Genomic DNA, 21,108 nt, shown 5'->3' with positions numbered 1-21,108 from the left:
ACGTAGCCATTAATGTTTCTCCGAGTAACTAAACTTCTGTAAGTGTTTCTGATTCTCATTTTAGGTTAAATTTTTAATGATAATTAATTATTAAAAAAAAAACATGAAGATTTAGTGCAATGGAGGACATCAATAGGTATATGGAAACAAGGGAGGCTTATCAAAATGAGTGCAAAAGAAAAAGAAAACTTGAACCTCAAAGAACCAAATCTTGGATCTTTTCGATCATTGGTCCCCAACCTAAACCGCCCTTTTCTTTTCTACCTTTCTAATGTACGAACATTCGAGCCAATTTTATAGTGTAGAACCTAAGAGCGAACAGATGATCGCTAGACTTTGCACTGCCGGCCAACGAGTCGGCCCTACAGCGGAGCTTGCAGAAGATCAATAATGAACGTAAAACTAAACAATCAAAATCACTCTTTCACCAGGAGGCAAACGCCAACTAGCTTGTACGTGATTTTGTCATTTTCAAAAGATCCGTGCAATTTGTTTCAAAAGCGATATACTAACTAAAGGACTTCTCAGTAAACTGATCTATAGCCAAAAAGAACCTCCAATTCTAAACTTTTGGCTGCTAGCAACTCATCTACTGATTAATTAATCTAAACACTGGTTAATTAGTTGATATGTACCAATAAGTAGGTCAACTAGGTTGCACCATATGGCTGCTTGATTACTACTACTATACATCGATTAGTTATATTGATTACACGATGTGGCTGAATAATTTGGTGAAAGTAAATGAAAAGTATGTGTCAACTAGTGATTTTAATAACCAAAACGATAATAATTATATAAATTAAAATAACGTGGCTGCAAAATTTACACGTATAAATGCAGATGTACCAGTGCCATCTTATTCAAGTCGATGTTCGTTTGTCAGTGTTGAATTCGACGTTGATTATAATGATTTTGATCTTTCGTTTTTGGTCCACACGAGTGAAAATGGATAATTAAAGCCGGAAAATTGAAATCTTAGAAAGAAAAAGGTATGTAATGTCCATGTCATAGATTTGAAGTAAACATTAACAAAACAAAGTTCACTAGAGACATGGATCAAACAAAGAGAAAATATAGAATTGTAGGCATGATTGTGTTTAATTAGGTTATGTAGAAGAAATTCTTTGTCGGTAGAAATGCATGAAGATTCCAGAAAATCACTGAACATAATGTTAGATACTTAAATCTCTGTACCTCCATTAGAGGTATCTAATATGAGCATTTTATAATTAACAAAAAAGAAGGAAAATGAAGAGTGGTTTTCATTTATTTATAAACTCATGAAATACTATTGTCTCTTAATAAATAGTGTAATTATTTCTTCTTCATCAATTTTAATTATCTAACTAACTTATTCTAAAATATTATTATTTCAAAAAAACTAACTTATTCTAAAATATTATTATTATTTATCTGAAAACTCTTTACAGATTCTTAGGGATGGAGGTGTTGCAGATTAATCTTATGATTATATATAAATCACAATACATTTAGATATAACATACCATGACGTACTTAATTATTATACAAACTTACTTATAAACATTCTACTATGCTATAATATTTTTTTTTTCAGTTATCTATTTCGAATTAACGGGGTTTTATCTATTATATATAGACCATGGCACTAGTAAAAAAAAACTGAAATAGCAACGACATATAATCGTGGCTATAGGGGAATTTTCGTAGCTATATGGAGATTTTGCTACGAAAAGCCACGTTTCTGTTTTCGTAGCTATACGATCGTAGCCATTTTGTATCGTAGCAAAATCGTAGCAAATTGATACGACTTTGCTACGAAAAGAAACGTGGCAAGTTGCTACGTTTTGCTACGTTATTATTCGTAGCATCTTGCTACGTTTTGCTACAAAAAGAAACGTGGCAAGTTGCTACGTTTTGCTACGTTATTATTCGTAGCATCTTGCTACGTTTTGCTATGTTAATATTCGTAGCATCATCGCATATTGCAACGAAATAAAATGGAAACAAAGTTTTCATTTGTTTCCTTTTGGTCCGATTTTCCTATTTGGTTTTGGTTCTGAACAATATAAAGAAGAAGCAAGAACAGAAAGGGAATATATTACATTAGCTTAACAAAGTTCAAAAGATCCACAAAACATTCAAACATTCAAACATTCAAAAGGTTCAAAACAAGAAACCATAATACATAAACTGCCACATCTACACCTACAATCCAAGTTCATTACACCACCTATCTAAAGCCAAATTGGTAGTGGTGATGAGATGTTGAGGTTGTGCATCACCTGGAGCTTGAGGCTGATCGTGAGGTGGAGTTGGAGCTTGACCGTGACCTTCAGGTTGAGCTTGACCGTGAGTTGGAGCTGCAGAATGAGAGGGAGAGTGATGCTGAGACTGACTTGCTTGCGCAGCAGAAGCTTGAGGCTGAAGAAGTTGCAGAATCATGTTGAGAGTTGACTGAGTTTGAGCTGTGCCTTCATTGAAGTCAGTCTTCAAAGCATTAACATCAGACTTGATTTCCTGTGTGAGAGTCTCCAGGCCAGAAACCCGCATCTCCATGTTTATGCCTCGCTTGAGTGCAGCAGGGACACACTCAGAAGGACACTTGTTCTTGTACTGAAGATTGCCAAGACCATAGATGGTGCCCCTGCGTGTCTGTCCACGCTGAAAATTACAAACACAAGACAATTAGCTTTCAATATACAGACACAAGAACAATCAGTCATAAATATACGGCAGAAGGCGCTTTGAATATACAGAGAACAATACTAAGACAATGAGCAGAAGAGATTATTACCTTGATGTATTCTTCGTTTAGGACAAGGCGCTTTGAAGTGCTTGTGGCAGCCGTTGAGTCAGTTTGGCTATCTCCAAGAGGAGATCCATCTTGTAGCATCTCTTCAACCGCTTGCTCAACCTCCAGAACCAGTGCCTCTGCTCGTTCGTCAAGGAAGGTCCCATCTTTGCGGCAGTGAGTCTTCCTCACAAGGTCGGGATATGAAACTGGTCCCTCCAGACCTTCCTCAACAACCTACAACAAAGGGAAGAAGAGAAAGTTAGATAATTAGCAGTTAAAGGAAGGAATTAAATAGAAATGGGAATGAGAGATGGTAAGCTGACCATGTTATACGCAATATTTGCGAAGGTGCGTGGTCCTGCACCATGGACGTGCATCTTCAGCCCTGGAGGAGCAGCACAACGAGATTCAGCTGCTGATTGGCTCTTGGCTTTTGCTTCAGCTGTGGACCAATTCGCAAGGATTGTTTCCCAGTCAGTAGCGCTGATGTAACTTGGTTGCTTGTTCTTTTGTCTTTTCTGGCTGATGCGTCCGCAGATAGTCACTTGAGTCTGAAGCTTCCATTTGTAGTAGATTTCATCATGAAATTGGTCTTCTTAGTAGTATTGTTGCTACAAAAAAAAGAGAAGTAATTAGAATAGCAAAGACATTGAGTAATTAATAATGAAAATGAGAATTGAGTAATTAATAATGAAAATGAGAATTGGGAATAGAAGTTCACGATCACTTACAATGAAAGAGTGCCACCAACTTGTTCTCTTCTCCACTGGAACCTTTAACCAGCTTTGCCACGGCCCCCAGAAGTTTCCCTGCCATGTTGCTCTTATAAACTCATGGACTTCAGGATCAACTCCGATCCTGCAAAGACAATACAAAAACCTTAACCGAAAGTAGTGTCTTGTCTGTTCAAATAATAAAGACTTAATCGCTTGTAAAAATTGATACTTAAAGGTTAAGCTCACGGTACATATTACATAACACGAGATTTGTAACAACACCCATTTACTTACCACAATGCTCCATTGATCTTATCAGGATGGAGGTGTGGCTGATTAATTCGGGTTGGAGCACGTAGCAGCGCCTCTTCTGTTCTCGTCGCATAGGTTGGAGGAGGAGGAGGAGGAGGAGCCGCAGATGAAGTTGAAGAGCCGACCACTCCAGGAGGTCTTGTTGGTTGAGAAGAAGCAGGAGTCCTACCAGGAGGCATTGAAGCGGCTCTCATTTGCGGTCTCACGTTTCTTACATCTGCAGAAAGAGAAACAGAAGAAGCGTTAAGATTGAAAAACTGAAAAGCCTAACTTGTAACCGAAAAGAAAACACTAAATCAAAACCTACTCGAAATCAACAGCAACACCAAACCCCAAAATGAAACCCAATTCAAAACCCAAATAGAAACCCAAATTTAAACCGCAGAACAAATTGAAAGCGAATCCTAAATCGAAACCCTTATTTGAAACCCAACCTAAACCCAAATCGAAACCCTTATTTGAAACCTAAATCGTAACCCTAATTTGAAACCCGAAATTGAAATACAAACTCTAACTGAAACCGCAACCCAAATTGAAAGTGAATCCCAAACCTAAACCCTAATTTGAAACCCAAATCAAAACCCTAATCAAAACCAAAAGAGAATCCTAAATCGAAACCCTAATCAATAAACAAAGAAATCGAGACCTTACCTTCAAGATTCAAGCCTGGAGGGCGAGAACGACGACGGTCGTTGGATACGTTTGCGGAGGAATTAGGCATGGAAGACGAGAGATTGAGAGAGAACGAGAGAGCTATAAGAGAGATCGAGGGATTAGAGAGATCAAGAGAGAGATGAGATCGAGGGATTAGAGAGATCGAGAGAGATGAGAGCTCGAAGAGTCGAGACACGGGAGAGAGAAGAAAGGTTTGTCTTTAGGAAATTAGGGATATTTTGTCTAAGTATAGAAAATGGGTTTGGGCTTAAATTTTTAGAGGGAATTGAATTTGGGTTTAGAATTTTAGAGGGAATTAATTTTGGGTTTAGAAGTTTAGAGGGATTTGGAGGGAATCGAAGGTTTAGAAATTTAGGGGTTAATTAGGGTTTAGATAGGGTTTATAGGTAAGGTTTACGTTTTGATAAAAAAATATAGGTTTAATTAGGTATATAAATAGGGTTTAGATTTTGATTAGAAAATAATTAGGTTTTATATAAAAGGTTTAGATAAAGTTAATATTTTAATGAGAAAAATTAGAGTTTATAGATAGAGTTTAGTGTTTTCCGGAAAAGATATTAAGATTAAATAGGGTTTATATTGCACATTCATATATCTTACAAAACACTAAAAACTTATATTATACATTCATATATTTTACAAATCTTTAAGAACTTAATTATATTATACATTCATATATCTTACAAAACATTAAGAACTTAATGATATTATACAATCATAATAAAACACTAAGAACTTGAATCAGACCCTGAATCAGAATCGGTACATGCCGGTTCTAACTCATCTTCAGAAACATATTCGTCATTGGGTGGAACAACCGGCGTAGAATCATAATCTGAATCATCTTCCACAACATAAGTTTCAAATCGTAACATTTCACTTGGTGCAACAACTTGGTCGTGTGTATCATCTTGTAGCGCAGTAAGAGCATCTTCAGATGTTTCTCGAACCCCTCTAGGCACAACTTTCGTACATGCCCACCAATCGTTTGCTGATGTGCCTCGAACCCGCGGATAAGGAATGAAACAAACTTGATCACAATTACCAGATAAGATAAATGGATCGTATTTCTCGTACTGCCAGCGCGGAGACACATCAACGATTCCCGATTTATGTTTTCGAATCCCCCGACCCACAATTGTATCAAACCACTTACATTTAAAAACCATGGATTTAAGCCCAACAGAACCAGAATACTCAACCATCATTATCTCCTCAATCAAGCCGTAATAGTCAGTGTCTGTCGTACCCCGGACTTGGACACCATAATGTTGGGTTCTTTTATCTTGGCCATGGCTATGTGTGTGGAAGCAGTATCCTCGCGAAAAATATATCGGCCAGGCTTTATAATTTTGTTTCGGGCCTTGTACGAAATCCAACATCCACAATGGAAACTGATATATCTTACTCGCTTCGTTAACCTATTAATTAAAATTATGTTAATGATACATTCACATAACAAAATCAAATTATATCAAAACGTACTTACATAGTTTTTCACCCATTCCGCATAGTGGTTGTCTTTTGCTATTTGTAGATCATCACCACATATATTTGGGTTGTTGTCCATCATAAACTCCTCAAACATCCTGTTACGTAGTGGTTATAATATGATTTTATAAAAACATTGTAATGTAACATATAAAAAATAGTGAAAATACCTTTCGTAGGGCTCAAATGCAGGACAAATGAGCATCAAAAACGTTTGTAACACATTATAGTCATCATCGGTTAGATGCCTCTGCTCCATTTTTTCACTAACTCGACTTTCATGGTAAAACATATTTGGCACATCTGGATCATGATATGTAAAACGAATATCTCCAGGTTGCAAAACGGTAGCAGGCACTTCTGGATTTCCAAAGTGATGTGCAGAAGCTCTAGAAATCTCCTCGGTAAGACATTGGGAAATAATGGAACCTGCAATATGTGCCTTATTTCTAACCTTTTTCTTCAGATGGTACATGTATCTCTCGAAAGGATACATCCATCTATATTGCACTGGACCACCTAGAGCAGCTTCATCTGGCAAATGCATAACGAGATGCTCCATAACATCAAAAAACGAAGGTGGGAAAATCTTTTCCAAATTACAAAGCTTCACCGCAATGTTTTCTTTTAAAATGGCGACATCTTCTTCTTTTAGTACTTTTGCAGAGATATCCCGAAAGAAGAGTGCGATTTCTACACAAAATATTTTGAGTTAGTGCAGGCAATAATAGTAAAACTTATAATATTAAAAAAAAAAACTAACCTGAAATTGCGATGCGGACATTTTTTGGAAGTAACTCCTTAAACGCAAATGGGAGAAGCCGTTGCATGATGACATGGCAATCATGACTTTTTAGGCCTGAAAGCTTCGAATTCGTCTCGTCTATACATCTACTAAACTTTGAAGCATACCCATCTGGAAATTTTATATCTTCCTTCAACCATCGCAAGAATTCTTTTTTTTCTTCCTTTGACAACCGAAATATCGGGACCGGCATCTTTCCATCATCTTTGATATGTAACTCTTGCCTTCTGCACAAATCAGGTAGATCCATCCTCGACTTTGCATTATCTTTAGTCTTCCCAGGAACATTAAGCACCGTGTTGATAAGATTATCAAAGAAATTCTTCTCAACGTGCATGAAGTCAACGTTGTGGCGAAGAAGAAGGTTTTCCCAATACGGTAATTCCCAAAAGATACTCTTCTTCACCCAATTATGATCTTTTCCGTAGCCTTCGATGTTACTTCCAGGTTTCTCGTGTCCGTTACCTCCACATTCAACCGTTTTCTTCAGCCCAACGATGTTGTTGATTCTTTCATAGCGAATTTCTTCTCCCGTCAACCATGGTGGAGGATCATCACTTATTGTCTTCCCCTTTCGAAACGCTTGAACATTTCTCCTGTAAGGATGCTCTTTAGGTAGAAACATTCGATGACAATCAAACCAGCTATGCTTCCTTCCGTGTTTCAACCAAAATGACTTTGTATCATCGAGACAATATGGAAAAGCTAAACGACCATGAGTCATCCAACCTGACATCATGCCATAAGCAGGAAAGTCATTAATTGTCCACATTAATGCGGCTCGCATCGTGAATGTTTCCTTTCTCGAGATATCGTATGTTTCTGCCCCGTGACTCCATAAACTTTGCAATTCTTCAATTAGCGGCTGCAGATATATATCAATGCTCTTCTTTGGATGTCTTGGCCCGGGAACTAGGACGGATAAAAAGAAATATTCTCTTTTCATACACATCCCAAGAGGTAAGTTATACGGAGTAACAATTACTGGCCATACCGAATGTGCTTCACCACTCATACCAACTGGGTTAAATCCATCTGTTGCTAAGCCTAGATATATATTCCGACTTTCTTCAGTGAAATCAGGATATACCTTGTTAAAATGCTTCCAAGCTGCTCCATCAGAAGGGTGATGCATTTCTCCTTCGGGCGACTCATGTTCTGCGTGCCATCGCATTTGTGCTGCAGTTTCTTCAAGTTGGTACAGTCGCTTCAACCTCTCCGTAATAGGCATGTAAAACATTCTTTGTTTGGGCCGCTTTTTCCCCTTTCCATGGTTCTGGTGATATCTATCTTTCCCGCAAAATCGACACACCACCAAATCTTTATCTTCCTTCCAAAATAACATGCAGTTATCTTCACAAACATCAATCTTCAGAACAGGAAGACCAAGCGCCTTTGTCAACTTTTTCATCTCATAATATGATTCAGGAGCTTTGTTTGGTTGTGGCAGAACATCTCTAAACGTTTGTGATATCTCATCCAAACACGACTCCGGTAAATTATGATCGATTTTTACTTTCATTAAACGTGACGCCAAGTATAACTGAGAAATACCTTCTACACATCCTTCGTATAATGGTTCATTAGCGGCTTCGAATGCTTGAAACACGCCATCTCCATATTGCTCTTCATTGGGTGCTTCCATCACATCCTCCAATACTCCTTCCATAACATTCGGATAGTTTTCCTGGTATGGTTCTTCTTCCGTATGCAGTGTGCCTTCTCCCATAAATTGACCTCCCGTGGATGATTCGCCAACGTCATAGTAATTTTCTCCATGGCTTGACCATAAATAATAATTACTTTTGAACCCGACTCGGTAAAGATGGCGAGATACGGTTCTCGAGTCCCGTTGTTTTCGATTTTGACATCTTGCACAAGGACATAACATGGTTTTCCCCTCAATAAAAGAAGTTTGATTGGAAGCAAATGCGATAAAAAAATCAACACCTTCCTTAAACTCACGAGAAACACAATTATTGACCGGATCAAAGTGTCGATCCATCCACTCTCTCGAATAAAAATAATCAGACATTGTACTCACGATTTCAACACCAACACATTTGAAAGAAAGCGTTTTATGTTTCATATCTCACTCGTTGTTATGAGAGTGGAGTGCTTGGTTGTTTTTATATAAAACACCTTGCTACGAAATCTGCCACGAAATGCTACGAAAAATGCTACGAAAATTTTTCGTAGCTTGGTCAAAATATCTTGAATTATTTTGCCTGCACATTGTCGGACCGAGGGGACGTTGCATTCAGAAAAAAACCACGATCTTTGCTACGAAAAGGTCTCGTGGCTTATTACGTTTTGTATTTTTCTCCCGACACTTGCGCACGATGGATGATGGGACGTTTCTTTCGGTGGGTTGCTACGAATTTGCTACGATTTTGGTAACCGTAGCTACGTTTTCTTTTTTAAAATAAATTAAAACTAAACTTACGATAGAATCGAAACAATTCGTAGCTAGGTTAAACACGAAATGACACGTTAGTGAAACGTAGTAAATTGCTACGTTATTTTTAGTAGCAAAATCGTAGCAACCACTAGCTACGATTTTTGTACGTAGCACATTCGTAGAAAATTAGCTACGATTTTGCTACGATTTGCTACGTTTATGTTTTCGTAGCTAAAACGTAGCAAATCCGTAACTTTTCTATTGCTAGCTACGATTGTACCGTAGCAACTTCGTTGCTATTTGAGTTTTTTTTACTAGTGTGGTTAATTATCTTTAATTAGATATAACCAGTGTCGTGCCTCAGTGTAAAGAAAAGAAACATTCGCTTATGGCATCAAATTTTTTTGAAAGATTTGTAAGGCATGTATATATCCATAAATTAAATGTTATTGATTGTTCCTCAGCTTCAGTATCGTATATAGTAAATCACTATCAATATTTTATTTCCTTACTGTTTACACCTACAATTTAGATGTTAATTATAACCAATTAATTATAATTATATCTTTTTATTTATTTTTAAAAATTTATCATTATGATCATCTTCTTTTCTTTTGTCATAATAAGTATGTTTTCTTCATTTTATATGTTTCTTTTACCTTTTATTATTTATTTGATTTATTAATTAAGTTTTATTATACAAATTTAGAATAAAACTATGTGTATAAAAGCGTATTGTATATTGCATTTTCATATTTATAAATTAAACATAAAACTATAATAAAAAGTGAAAAATTTCTATCAAAAGGTTATTTATAAAAGAATTTAATTGTTGATTGTATTATTTTATGAAAAAAACACTTTATGAAACATAATATTTTATTTGGTTTAGGGCATCAAAAACTTCTCGCACGGCTCTGGATATAACCACAAAGGAAAACTCAACATATATACAATATATGATATAACTTCATAAATAACATACCTTTAAATGCTCTTTGTCAAAAAAAAAAATCGTACCTTTAACTAAACCTTCAAAATTTCCAAACCATACCTACTTCTTTAATCTAATGCCGTGCCTCAGTTTTTTCACTAATAGCAAATCTTATGGTTTTGTCCGTTCTAAATTATTAACTATATATATTATTGACAAAATATTATATTTATCTCTATTAAAAAAAGTTTAACTGTCTAGTTGAAAAAGACTTTTAAGGTTTATATTATAATATTTTTATTTAGCCTGGGATCTGACCTCTATCTCAAACTCGGTTTAAAGCTTCAAAAGCACGAGATGATCCTTTCAGCCACAAAATAAAACAATCGGGAGAAAATGCAAATATTTTTTTCAAATAATGAAACTATGCTTTTGAGCCTTTTCATCGTGTTTATGACTTATGAGTGTATTATTTCATAGGGCAATATAAATTTAAAATAGGTATTGGGCATGTGACTGTCCCACGTAAATCAGGACCGTTCAAATCATCTTCCAAACTTCTTTTTATTCTCAATCTCACTCTTCTCTAAAACATCCAAGCTCGAACTTGCTTTCTTCGTCTTCCTCCTTCTCTCGTCATTTCTTATAATTCTCTCATATCACTTAAACCACACACCAGAACTAAAATATATTTCGTTATTATTCTCTTACATAAGTCGCATAAATATCATCAAAAATGTCTTGCCTAGAGATTTATAACAAAGACGTAAGTAACTCTTTTAAGCTTCTCTCTTTAGTTATAAGATTCTTCCTTATAAGATTCTTTTAATGCGATTAAGGTTGTTGTTTCTTAATTTACATATGTGACTACAAAAGGATTTTTTTTTCAGCTCAACTTCCTCATGTTTTTCTTCAGTTTTTGTTTTAATCCATTTAATTAAGTTTAACAATATTGCCTTTGTTATAGCTAATCTTCTTGTGTAACAGTTCTCTTTTTTTGTGCTGCAACTTAAAGTCGAGAATAAATCCAAAGAATCTTGAAAATTGTGTGTATACGAAACGAGAATACGTGGCATGCAGAATTGTGATTCTATAATAATCACGTCAAATCATAGATTCAAAATGAAATTAAAACAAAAACGTTTTTAGTGGAAATACAATAACTATTGATCGAACTTGTGAATCTTCTCCATATCAAGAGGACAAAAAGGTGGTAGATAGTAGACACTACTAAAGAGTTGAAAAATATATAGAAATCTTGATGTATATGTCTATTAATAACTTGATGTGTGTGTATAAATGAAAATGCAGATGATGAAGAAGAAAGGAGAAGGAGAAGAAACGAGAGATGGAACTGTGGATTACTATGGTCGTCCCTCTATTCGTTCCAACTCGGGCCAATGGGTTGCTGGCATCATCATTCTTGGTATGTCTCTCTTCTCAAATCGAAACTAAAACATTTGATTCTAAATTTTTCTATTCTCCACGTCCTTTCCTTAAAGATACCACATACAAAGGGATGGTCCTCACCTAGGTATATTTATTAGGGTCCATAAATATTTTCATCATGTCTTCGTCTTTTTTTTTTTGGACTCATCTTACTAATACATAATTTGTATACAGAAACATGTTTACATATATGTGTTTGTGTAATAGATTACGATATGATGTATATCTAAAAGTTTGTAGATTGATTGATATGCATACTTATATCTGAGGCAATAAGTTATCAGTAACTAGGAAAGTGACAGTATTAGAACCAACAACAAAAATCATTAAAATTAACTTCGAATTTTACGTGAACGTGTCAAGACATATCCATGTGTTCGAACGTAGCCTGCATGCTGTGGTTAAAACCCCATCACATGACATATGCATAAATATCTAGCTTAAAATTTTAAACGTGGAATCATTTCTGAAAAAGAAAATTGATGTAAAACAGTAAGAATATGATGGAAGTTGTTTATTCAAAATAACTGAAATTGAAAACTTACAGAGTTGTAAGTGATTCTATATATGGTGATAGATTCTTAAAAGATGGTTTAATACTTATAACCAATCACAGAAATGAAACTAATAATATATGAAACATATATATATATATATATACACACACACACATTAATATAAGTGCAATGAAAGCATGTGTAAGTGGTGGAATTACGTTGCCTTACACGTAATCACCCATCTCGCCAGCTTTTCCGACGTGCTTTTCTTCACATTTTATTTGGAAAGAAAAAACTCTGTCTCATAACATTTTTCAATTTTGATCTTATGATGATATTATTAATTTATATTTAAAAATAGTTTTGGGCACCAACTCAAGATTTCTCTGTACAAAAAGAAAATCCAAAGCACATTTCTATAAAAACAAACAAAAAAATCATTTTAAGATTTGTGAAAGTTGGTCTTGTTTTTCTGGTTTGATTAAGTTAATGGACTCCACCTAATAGTTTTAATTAAAAAATATATCATAAGATTATTGGGTACTGATTTGTTATTGGCATGTGTAATTCAACTGATTTGCTAAATCTTAATTATTCAAATAATTTCATTATGAAATAAAAATTTAAATTCGTTAGAAGGTACAATTATTGTAGAGTAGTCATGAGATACTATCCAACCAAATAAATGTTAACATCATCTTGACGACACACGTAACATAGTTTCTCAATTATTCACAATCATTTCCATTCATTCATTAATTCCGGTTCCTTTCATATCAATAACGCGCGTGGGGGTAACATTATCCCAAACAAGTAATTTTGGTTAACTTACTAAATCAATTTTGTTAATTAAACCGGTTTAACAGTGAACCAGGGGTTGGCCACACTGGCATTCTTTGGAGTTGGAGTGAACTTGGTGCTGTTCCTAACGCGCGTGTTGCAGCAGAACAACGCAGACGCAGCGAACAACGTTAGCAAATGGACAGGAACTGTTTACATCTTCTCATTGGTCGGAGCGTTTCTCAGCGATTCATACTGGGGTCGCTACAAGACTTGTGCTATCTTCCAAGTCATTTTTGTCATCGTAAGTGAATCTTATAATACGAACACAAGTATCTTGACGAAAGTGTAAAACCCTGATTACTAACACTTTGAATCTGAAAAAAAAAAACAGGGACTTTCATCGCTATCGCTATCGTCATACATGTTCTTGATCAAACCAAGAGGTTGCGGGAACGAAGTCACGCCTTGCAGTACACATTCAACAATGGAGATCACAATGTTCTACCTTTCTATCTACTTGATCGCTTTGGGGAATGGCGGTTACCAACCGAACATAGCAACGTTTGGAGCTGATCAGTTCGATGAGGAGCATCCTAAAGAAGGGTACTCAAAGATAGCCTTCTTCAGCTACTTCTACCTCGCCTTGAACCTCGGTTCGCTCTTCTCCAACACCATCTTGGGATATTTTGAGGATGAGGGGATGTGGGCACTCGGGTTCTGGGCGTCCACTGGCTCTGCCATCTTGGCTTTGATTCTTTTCCTCGTTGGAACACCGAGATACCGACATTTCAAGCCAACGGGGAACCCTCTTTCGAGGTTTTGCCAAGTTTTGGTCGCTGCAACGAAGAAATCATCGGTGGAGGCACCGTCAAGAGGGAGAGAGGAGATGTACGACGAAGACAGACAAGAGAAAAATGATTCAGTAAACAACACAGGAAGGAGAATAATGCATACTGATGAGTTCAAGTAAGTCGCTAAAAGTTGTAGTACTTGAATGACATGAAGTTTTGTTCTTAACATGTTTATGTTCCAACTTGTAGGTTCTTGGACAGAGCAGCTTACATCACAGCAAGAGATCTTGATGACAAGAAACAAGGGGGAGTGAACCCATGGAGGCTTTGTCCGGTCACACAAGTTGAGGAAGTCAAGTGTATACTTAGACTGATGCCGATTTGGCTCTGCACTATAATCTACTCGGTTGTCTTCACCCAGATGGCATCTCTCTTTGTGGAGCAAGGCGCAGCGATGAAGACAACTGTCTCTGATTTCAAAATCCCACCCGCAAGTATGTCCAGCTTCGACATCCTCAGCGTCGCTTTGTTCATATTCATTTACCGCAGAGTTCTAGAGCCACTAGCCACCAGATTCAAGAACAAGGATGGAACAAAGGGAATCACAGAGCTTCACAGGATGGGTATTGGACTTGTGATTGCTATCTTAGCTATGGTTGCAGCTGGAGTTGTGGAATGCTTTAGGCTTAAATATGCAGACAAGAGTTGCACTCACTGTGATGGCTCAAGCTCATTAAGCATCTTCTGGCAGGTACAAGAACACAACCCAGTTCTGTCGTTAAATCAATAGGAAGCTCTGAGTCTTAACAATCTTTGTCCTCATTACAGGTTCCACAATACTCACTCATTGGAGCATCAGAAGTGTTCATGTACGTGGGTCAGCTCGAGTTCTTCAACGCACAGACACCTGATGGACTGAAGAGCTTTGGGAGTGCTCTATGTATGATGTCAATGTCGATGGGGAACTTTGTGAGTAGCTTGCTGGTGACAATGGTGGTGAAGATCTCTACAGTGGATCACATGCCTGGTTGGATTCCAAGGAACCTCAACAAAGGTCACTTGGACAGATTCTATTTCCTCCTGGCTGCCTTGACCAGCATTGACCTGGTGGTGTACATTGCATGTGCAAGGTGGTACAAATGTATAAAACTAGAAGCGAAACATGAGATGCAAGACATGTTGAGTGATGATGTAAGTGACACCGACAGTGACGACTACGAGGAGCGACTCAAGGATTCCAAAGTCTAACAAAATGTGTGTTCGGTTTTCAATTTTTTTTGGTTTGGTTTGGTTTTCCGGTGATGTAACATGCAAACTGATTGATAAATAAAAAAACTAAATCCATTGTCTTTCTTTACCAATAAAGTTACAAGATGAGTAAGACCAAGATCCTCCATGACATCAATTGATCATCATGGTTCAGTGTACCTGTAAGAGTTTCACCTTTGGTAAAAGAGCCAGTCTCTGTATTGTCCTTCCTTCTCCTAAAAGGTAAGAAACCATTATATTCGATTAAAACTCAACTCTTCAATGAGAAAACTGCTATAAGAAAATAGTTAGTTAAATACTACAAGTAGAGAAACATATGTGATTCACATCTCAGCAATGGCAGAGAGTCAACACTTTCTCTTGTCCGTCTTCAAGCATTCCATTACTACAAAAGATTGGCAAACTCATCTGAGCAGATTTATCACCAGAGAGAAACACATTTGATTTTCCATTAACCACAATCCAACTACATCCTGGCGTCTTCTTCACACCTTTATAACCCATCTCTTTCCTCATCTCCTTCTCCATCTCATGCTTCCCTAAACCAGCATACACGTTGCACAGGGCCACGTGTCCCGGCGCATTAACCGGGTCCAGCTCCAGCAGCCTCATCGCAGCCCGTTTCGCTACGCCTTCCGCATCTCTGTCTCTCCAGTTGAACCCGCATAACCCTAGCAATGCGCCGTAGACAGTATGGTCTGGAGTGAAAGGCAGAGTTGAGATGAACTCCTCTGCTTCTCTGAGTTTCCCTGCTCTGCCTAATAGGTCTATCATCGAAATGTAATGCTCGATCCCCGGCTGGATCGAATAGGTTTCCTTCATTGCTTTGAATAATTCTAAACCTCTTGTGATAAGTCCACAGTGGCTACAAGCTGAGAGAACTGCGAGAAACGTCACAGAGTTCGGTTTCATCTCTAAATCAAGCATCTCTTTGAACAGGCTTAAAGCTTTATCTGCTAGGCCGTGATGCGATAGCCCCATGATCATGGAGTTCCATGAAACTGTATCTTTCCGGACCATCTTTGAGAATATCTCATAAGCATCGTCTATGGCTCCACATTTTGCGTACATCGAAACAAGAGAGTTCTGAAGAATGAGATCAGGATCATAGCAAGCCGTTGTCTTTGCGATCACGCAGTGTAAATGCTTCCCTTGATCGAGATTCGAAGTGGCACCCGCGGAACTAAGAAGAACAGAGTAAGTCGAGTTCAACGGTTTCAGACCATGTCTCATCATATCCGACAACAGAGACGCAGCTTCTGCAAAAAGCTCGTTTCGGACAAGACCTGAGACCATAACCGTCCATGTAACCCCGTCCTTATCGTGAAGTTCATGAAAAAGATCAAAGGCTCTCGACACATCGCCAGCATCCAGATACCCGTTGATCATCGATGTCCAAGATACTTTGTCATGTAAGCACTCGACTTGCTCGAACAGAGTCTGAGCTCGTTCCAAATCCCCTATTCTTAAATAACCATTGATCACAATGTTACAAGACTGTAAATCAAAGCTTTCATTGAGCAGAGATTGAGCTGAACCGATCAAACCAGATGATGCGTACATATGAACAAGACTTTTCGCCAACCTTCCATCTTGATCCTCACTTTCCCAACCGTTTGATATAACTTGTGCGTGCAATTGCTGGCCAAGACGGTGAAATCCAACACCAAGACCACCACAAGCATAAGCAAGAGAGATAAGAGTCTCATCGTTCGGATCAAGATCCTTGTTCATTTCAAGAAAAAGCAGCAATGCTTCTCTATAGAACTCATTCCAAACAAGCCCACCGATCATAGCAGTCCAAGAAACGACATTCCTCTCAGGCATTTCACAGAACAATCTATAAGCTTCATGAACATCTCTGTATCGGCAATAACCAGAAACCATGCTCGTCCAAGTAACCACATTCCTCTCACCCATACTCTCAAACAAGAGCTTCGCTTCTTCCCATCCATCGTTCTCGATATACCCTTTAATCATAGCGTTCCACGACACAATATCTCTGCTAGGCATAGCATCGAACACCTGTTTCGCCTTCTCCATGTCCCCATTCTTGATCAGACCAGAGACCAATGTGTTCCAAGAAACCACGTTTCTCTCAGGCATTTCATCGAACAACTCGACTGCATCATCGATCCTTCCTTCATCACAAAGCGCGGTAAGCATCACAGTCCAGGAAACAACGTCCTTGGGCATCTCCCGGAACAACGTCCAAGCCTCGCTGAGCTTCCTGCGTTTGACATAACTCGTCAGCATCGCGTTGCAAGTGACGATGTTCCTCTCCGGCATGACTTCGAACAGAACCCTTGCTTCGTGCAAGTATCCAGCTTTCGCGAACTTGGTAAGAAGCGAAGTCCAGTACCTGACACGGCTGATGCTTCCTCTCTGAGGAATTTTGTCGAGCAGGTAGCGTGCATGCACGAGACCTCGAAGGATGAGAGCTTCTTCATTAGAGAAACCTCGATGATGGTTTCCGTGATTCGATGTTGCATTGCCAAGGTATCGGCGACAGTGAGTTGAAGAAGCTAAAGATAGTTCCGAGAGAAAGGAGTAAACTTTCTTGACACAGAGAGCTCGCATTTCAGACAAAAATGATCCTAAACTAAGCTTCTGTAAATTCCATTGAGACAACTTTTAAACAATGTATGTTTTTTTTATTGGACACCCTTTTAAATAATGTATGTATAAATAAGGAAAAAAAATGAAATATTTTCTTTCTATACACCAAAACCAAACAAAAACATATAAAGTTTTCAACTTACAACAGCCATGCAAGTCATTCATTCATTCAATCATACATACAACTGAGTGATCCCTCTCAACAAGAGGTTCTCCTTTTTGAACCGTCGGTAAGGCGGTAAAAGAGCAGAGAGCTTGAGAAAATAATGATGATGACTTTGTATGTCACTTTTATATGTAGCTGTAGTAGTTGTCACTGTCATCTCCTACGCAAATGTAACTCAGAATAGCAACAATGAAGACAACGTAGGAAGAGAGATCAAAGGCTAATGCTCCCCAACCGATGAGTCCAGCGTGTTTTAGAATCACAGGTATGGCGATGCTTCCAACTGCTGATGCACCAGTCATGAACTTGGCTGCATTTATCCAGCTGAATAACAAAAAAAATATGTTAAGCTAGTTTTGAACATCTCTATTTTCTTAAATGCAATTAACAAAGCCTTTGGTTGCATTTAAAAAGGAACTTACTTGAGATGAATAACAAACAGTCTATATATAAAATGTATGTACCTATTGTCTGATTCATTGAAGAGAGATAACAAACAGTCTATATATATAAAATGTATGTACCTATTGTCTGATTCATTGAAGAGAGATGTACTGTCCGATCCAGCGAAGAAGAGCAAAGGCATTGGGAGAAGCACATACATTATCACTGCAAAGCAAAATTCGATCCATCACCACGATATACAATGCAGTTTTCAGTCCAACTAACAGTTGAAGATCAAGCCAGACAAGTTATATTCACCGAAAAAATAATATTTGGAGGGAAAGGGAAACAACTCACCACTTAGCATTGGCCACCAGTTATTATACAGAGCACAAGCCTGGACCCAAAATAAGAAAACAAAAAAAGGGGTTTAAACACGAATATGATTTGAATTAAAGTTGTAACTAAGTTTATGAGATACCAGAATTTGCAAGACGATTCCTCCAGAAACAAGGATAGCTAAGAAAGCTATTTTCCCCATATCCAAACAAGCACGCAGGTGTCTAGGTATGTCTGCCATCACAAGTCTCTTCTCAACCTTTTCTATCCTTCCACAAGAAAAGCTGAATGCTAAGAGAAAATCTAAAGGGAAAATAGTCAGAGAGAGAAAGAGTGTGAACGTTCTCAGTTTCTAATGACAACATAAGCTCTCTTTTTTTTTTTAATTTTACTATTCATGGAGTCAATCTTCGTTTTAACAAAAAAGAAACACAACAAAAGAGCTCCACGAAAGTATCGTTGTGTGGTTTCTTCAGTGGCAAGAGGTATCAAACTTATCATCACTCTTTTTTTATTTCACCTATCAAATTCAACATAAAACTCAATTGGAAAGTTTTTTATCAATTCATTCCACCAGCACCTTCTCTGCTCTTCAAACCCGCTCCTAGACAAGGTTCTGGTTGTGTTACTTCCCTAATCACTAACTAACAAAAGTACATAAATTTTAATCTCCAGAAAACTCAAAGAAACTTGATTTCTACAAAAGCATTACCAAACACTTACCATGCTCGATTCTATGCAATAAATTCTACAAAAAATTTAATCGGATATTACTGTATCCAACCCTAATCACCACAATCAATTTCGATCATGACAGTGTTTCAAAACGAATCTCAAGTTTATAAAAAAAAAAAGAAGCTAAAGTCAAACAAAATTTAGAAGAATTTAGAGCAGAAAATCATACCGAACAAGGTTAGATTTACGCCAGACGATCAAATATTTTTCACGAACCCGACTGTTTTCTCTTCAATTATCAGAATTCTCAGACATTGCCTGCTAATTTTTCTTTTAAGAGGAAAAAAAAAGAAGCAATTCGACTTTTGTAATATCGGAGCTTGTATCAGCTGTAATTGAGTGCATTTGTGATCATGATAAACCCGCTATTAAACGGTATCCACGTGTCCTAGCGATTTACTCAATCAACTGGACTTCTCCGGTAAAAACCAAACCCGAAACGGTTTGAAGATATTTTATTTAGTCCGGTTTCTTCTGACCTAACCAAATTCCTGGGGAACTCGAGATGAGCTCAATCTGGATTTGTGTCTCAGCGAGAGAACCATTAACCCTAGCACTCCTAATGGGGTTTTTAATCATTTTTTTTAGTAATAAATGAGTGTTAAGCATTTAATTTAAAAAACTTCTAAATTTTTGTCCTCCAATGCAAGTATCTTATTTAGAAGTTCTTTAAAAAAAATTAAACATTCAGACACAAAACATTTCAAACACACTCTACAAGAGTTCACAAGAATACAAGTAAGACCATCGTAGTCATGACAAGAGACATGAATCATAAAGAGTAGAAGTATTTCAAGACACAAAACATTAAGATAAGAAGTGGAGACCTTGTTGATCATGAGCTTGAACAAGACCAATAATAGCAAAAGCTCCTAGTACCAGCAACAATAACGGCTTGAACAAGACCAATCCTGAGTTCGAACAAGACCAATCAACAATAATGGCTTGAACAAGACCAAGTTGATCAGTCTCTCGACGTAAAAGTCTCAGCAGCCCATAGGAAATCATACCTCAACTGCATTGTATTGTGTAATTGCTGCTTCATAAAAGTTGTTGTCCTCAGGCCATTTCGTCCACACTTTTCTTCTAATAAGAGCTTCCGCAGGTTCACTACCTGATAATGTACCAGACACTGGATGGTTGTTGAATGACCTATTGCAAGAGAATAAACGACCACAATAATTTGGTAGAGAGTGTTAATTTAAAAACTTGATCCCTATCACATTTGTGTTTCAAACAAAATCATGCAATCAGAGTCTAACATAAGAACAAGACCAAAAGAGATTCAAAGAAGGATTTATCGAGGTAAGTGAGTCTCTCTCACCTCTACGGGTGCGCTTCTTGTAGAGAATACGGTAGCCGCACACTCTGCACTGGATCACATCCCCAGACTTCAAAGTGTTCTCTTGTCCACAATCTACCAATTCAGAAAAACAAGTTTAGCAAACTAAATCATTCAGAACTTGTGTAATGTCTGAGGCTGCTTGGGATAAGCTTGATAAGCAGAGCTCCTCCTCAAAACAATACAGAAACGTACTCAAAAGAGGCATGTGTTGACAAATCATCTCTTCTCTTATGATAAGAAGAACAAGTTTAAACCTTTCAAAATCACAAAGCTACCATCTTTAACAATGCGATACAAATGGTATTATTAAGTTCCGATTCAAATTTTTCGATGAGAGGAAGAAGATGGTTACCTCCGCATACGTAACTAACTGGTTCTGCCTGTTGATCCATGATAACGAATTGAATCCACAAAGCTAGGGTTTATGCAGTGACGAGAAAAGAGGATCTGGCGACGAGAGACGTAAGAGAAGTCCGAAGGCAGTCAGAGACAGCCTGAAACGAGGTCCGAGCAGGTCGCGACACAACTCCGTCGGAAGTTTCCGGCTTCGAGACGTGTGATCGAGAAAAGAGAGAGAGCATCGGACGATTTCGTCGAGAGAGAGGAAGAACTGTGAAT

At 37.6% G+C, this 21,108-nt stretch overlaps 4 protein-coding genes across 8 annotated transcripts; 1 reads left to right on the top strand and 3 right to left on the bottom strand.

The window, feature by feature from the left end:
* Nucleotides 1–5,210: 5,210 nt before the first annotated feature.
* LOC106359158 lies at nt 5,211–8,507 on the bottom strand. The gene is made up of 4 exons (XM_013798899.2): nt 6,737–8,507; nt 6,144–6,666; nt 5,972–6,071; nt 5,211–5,903 (listed from the first exon to the last, which is right to left on the bottom strand). The coding sequence occupies exons 1-4, from the start codon at nt 8,505–8,507 to the stop codon at nt 5,211–5,213; spliced, it is 3,087 nt and encodes a 1,028-aa protein (XP_013654353.2).
* Nucleotides 8,508–10,715: 2,208 nt separating this feature from the next.
* On the top strand, nt 10,716–14,985 carry LOC106361643 (protein NRT1/ PTR FAMILY 7.3). Its single transcript, XM_013801424.3, has 6 exons — nt 10,716–10,879; nt 11,425–11,539; nt 12,926–13,143; nt 13,234–13,808; nt 13,883–14,384; nt 14,462–14,985. Exons 1-6 carry the CDS (start codon nt 10,850–10,852, stop codon nt 14,879–14,881), a joined length of 1,860 nt encoding a protein of 619 aa, XP_013656878.1. The 5' UTR covers nt 10,716–10,849; the 3' UTR covers nt 14,882–14,985.
* LOC106361642 (pentatricopeptide repeat-containing protein At1g32415, mitochondrial) lies at nt 14,938–17,482 on the bottom strand. 2 transcript variants are annotated; one of them, XM_013801422.3, is made up of 2 exons: nt 15,205–17,482; nt 14,938–15,117 (listed from the first exon to the last, which is right to left on the bottom strand). In XM_013801422.3, the coding sequence occupies exon 1, from the start codon at nt 17,480–17,482 to the stop codon at nt 15,233–15,235; it is 2,250 nt and encodes a 749-aa protein (XP_013656876.1). In that variant the 3' UTR covers nt 14,938–15,117; nt 15,205–15,232. The 2 variants fall into 2 exon arrangements, with proteins under 2 accessions (XP_013656876.1, XP_013656877.1); XM_013801423.3 differs by having other exon boundaries at nt 15,230–17,482.
* An 87-nt stretch (nt 17,483–17,569) lies between these two features.
* LOC106361644 (vacuolar protein sorting-associated protein 55 homolog) lies at nt 17,570–19,478 on the bottom strand. Of its 4 annotated transcripts, none has more exons than XM_013801427.3 (5): nt 19,315–19,478; nt 18,553–18,713; nt 18,429–18,468; nt 18,212–18,296; nt 17,570–18,011 (listed from the first exon to the last, which is right to left on the bottom strand). In XM_013801427.3, the coding sequence occupies exons 2-5, from the start codon at nt 18,649–18,651 to the stop codon at nt 17,813–17,815; spliced, it is 423 nt and encodes a 140-aa protein (XP_013656881.1). In that variant the 5' UTR covers nt 18,652–18,713; nt 19,315–19,478; the 3' UTR covers nt 17,570–17,812. The 4 variants fall into 4 exon arrangements, with proteins under 4 accessions (XP_013656881.1, XP_013656883.1, XP_013656882.1 ...); XM_013801429.3 differs by having other exon boundaries at nt 18,553–18,674; nt 19,315–19,470; XM_013801428.3 differs by having other exon boundaries at nt 18,553–18,701; nt 19,315–19,451.
* Nucleotides 19,479–21,108: the final 1,630 nt, after the last annotated feature.

The sequence above is a fragment of the Brassica napus genome, chromosome C5 (genome assembly GCF_020379485.1).
Source record: "Brassica napus cultivar Da-Ae chromosome C5, Da-Ae, whole genome shotgun sequence".
NCBI classification, from domain to species: Eukaryota; Viridiplantae; Streptophyta; class Magnoliopsida; order Brassicales; family Brassicaceae; genus Brassica; species Brassica napus.
Note: the sequence above shows the minus strand (reverse complement) of the source record. Positions and strands in the feature narration are given on the sequence as shown.

Bases quoted from the DNA above. Each gene is read 5' to 3' on its own strand.
- LOC106361643 (XM_013801424.3), top strand. From the start codon at position 10,850: ATGTCTTGCCTAGAGATTTATAACAAAGAC. The intron at 10,880-11,424 runs GTAAGTAACTCT...ATGAAAATGCAG, and splicing joins TAGAGATTTATAACAAAGAC to ATGATGAAGAAGAAAGGAGA. The intron at 11,540-12,925 runs GTATGTCTCTCT...CCGGTTTAACAG, and splicing joins TGCTGGCATCATCATTCTTG to TGAACCAGGGGTTGGCCACA.
- LOC106359158 (XM_013798899.2), bottom strand. From the start codon at position 8,507: ATGGGAGAAGGCACACTGCATACGGAAGAAGAACCATACCAGGAAAAC. The intron at 6,667-6,736 runs GTTAGTTTTTTT...TATTTTGTGTAG, and splicing joins TGTCCGCATCGCAATTTCAG to AAATCGCACTCTTCTTTCGG. The intron at 6,072-6,143 runs GTATTTTCACTA...ACTACGTAACAG, and splicing joins GCATTTGAGCCCTACGAAAG to GATGTTTGAGGAGTTTATGA.
- LOC106361644 (XM_013801427.3), bottom strand. From the start codon at position 18,651: ATGGCAGACATACCTAGACACCTGCGTGCTTGTTTGGATATGGGGAAA. The intron at 18,469-18,552 runs GTATCTCATAAA...TTTTGGGTCCAG, and splicing joins GAATCGTCTTGCAAATTCTG to GCTTGTGCTCTGTATAATAA. The intron at 18,297-18,428 runs GTGAGTTGTTTC...TTTGCTTTGCAG, and splicing joins CTGGTGGCCAATGCTAAGTG to TGATAATGTATGTGCTTCTC.
- LOC106361642 (XM_013801422.3), bottom strand. From the start codon at position 17,482: ATGCGAGCTCTCTGTGTCAAGAAAGTTTACTCCTTTCTCTCGGAACTA.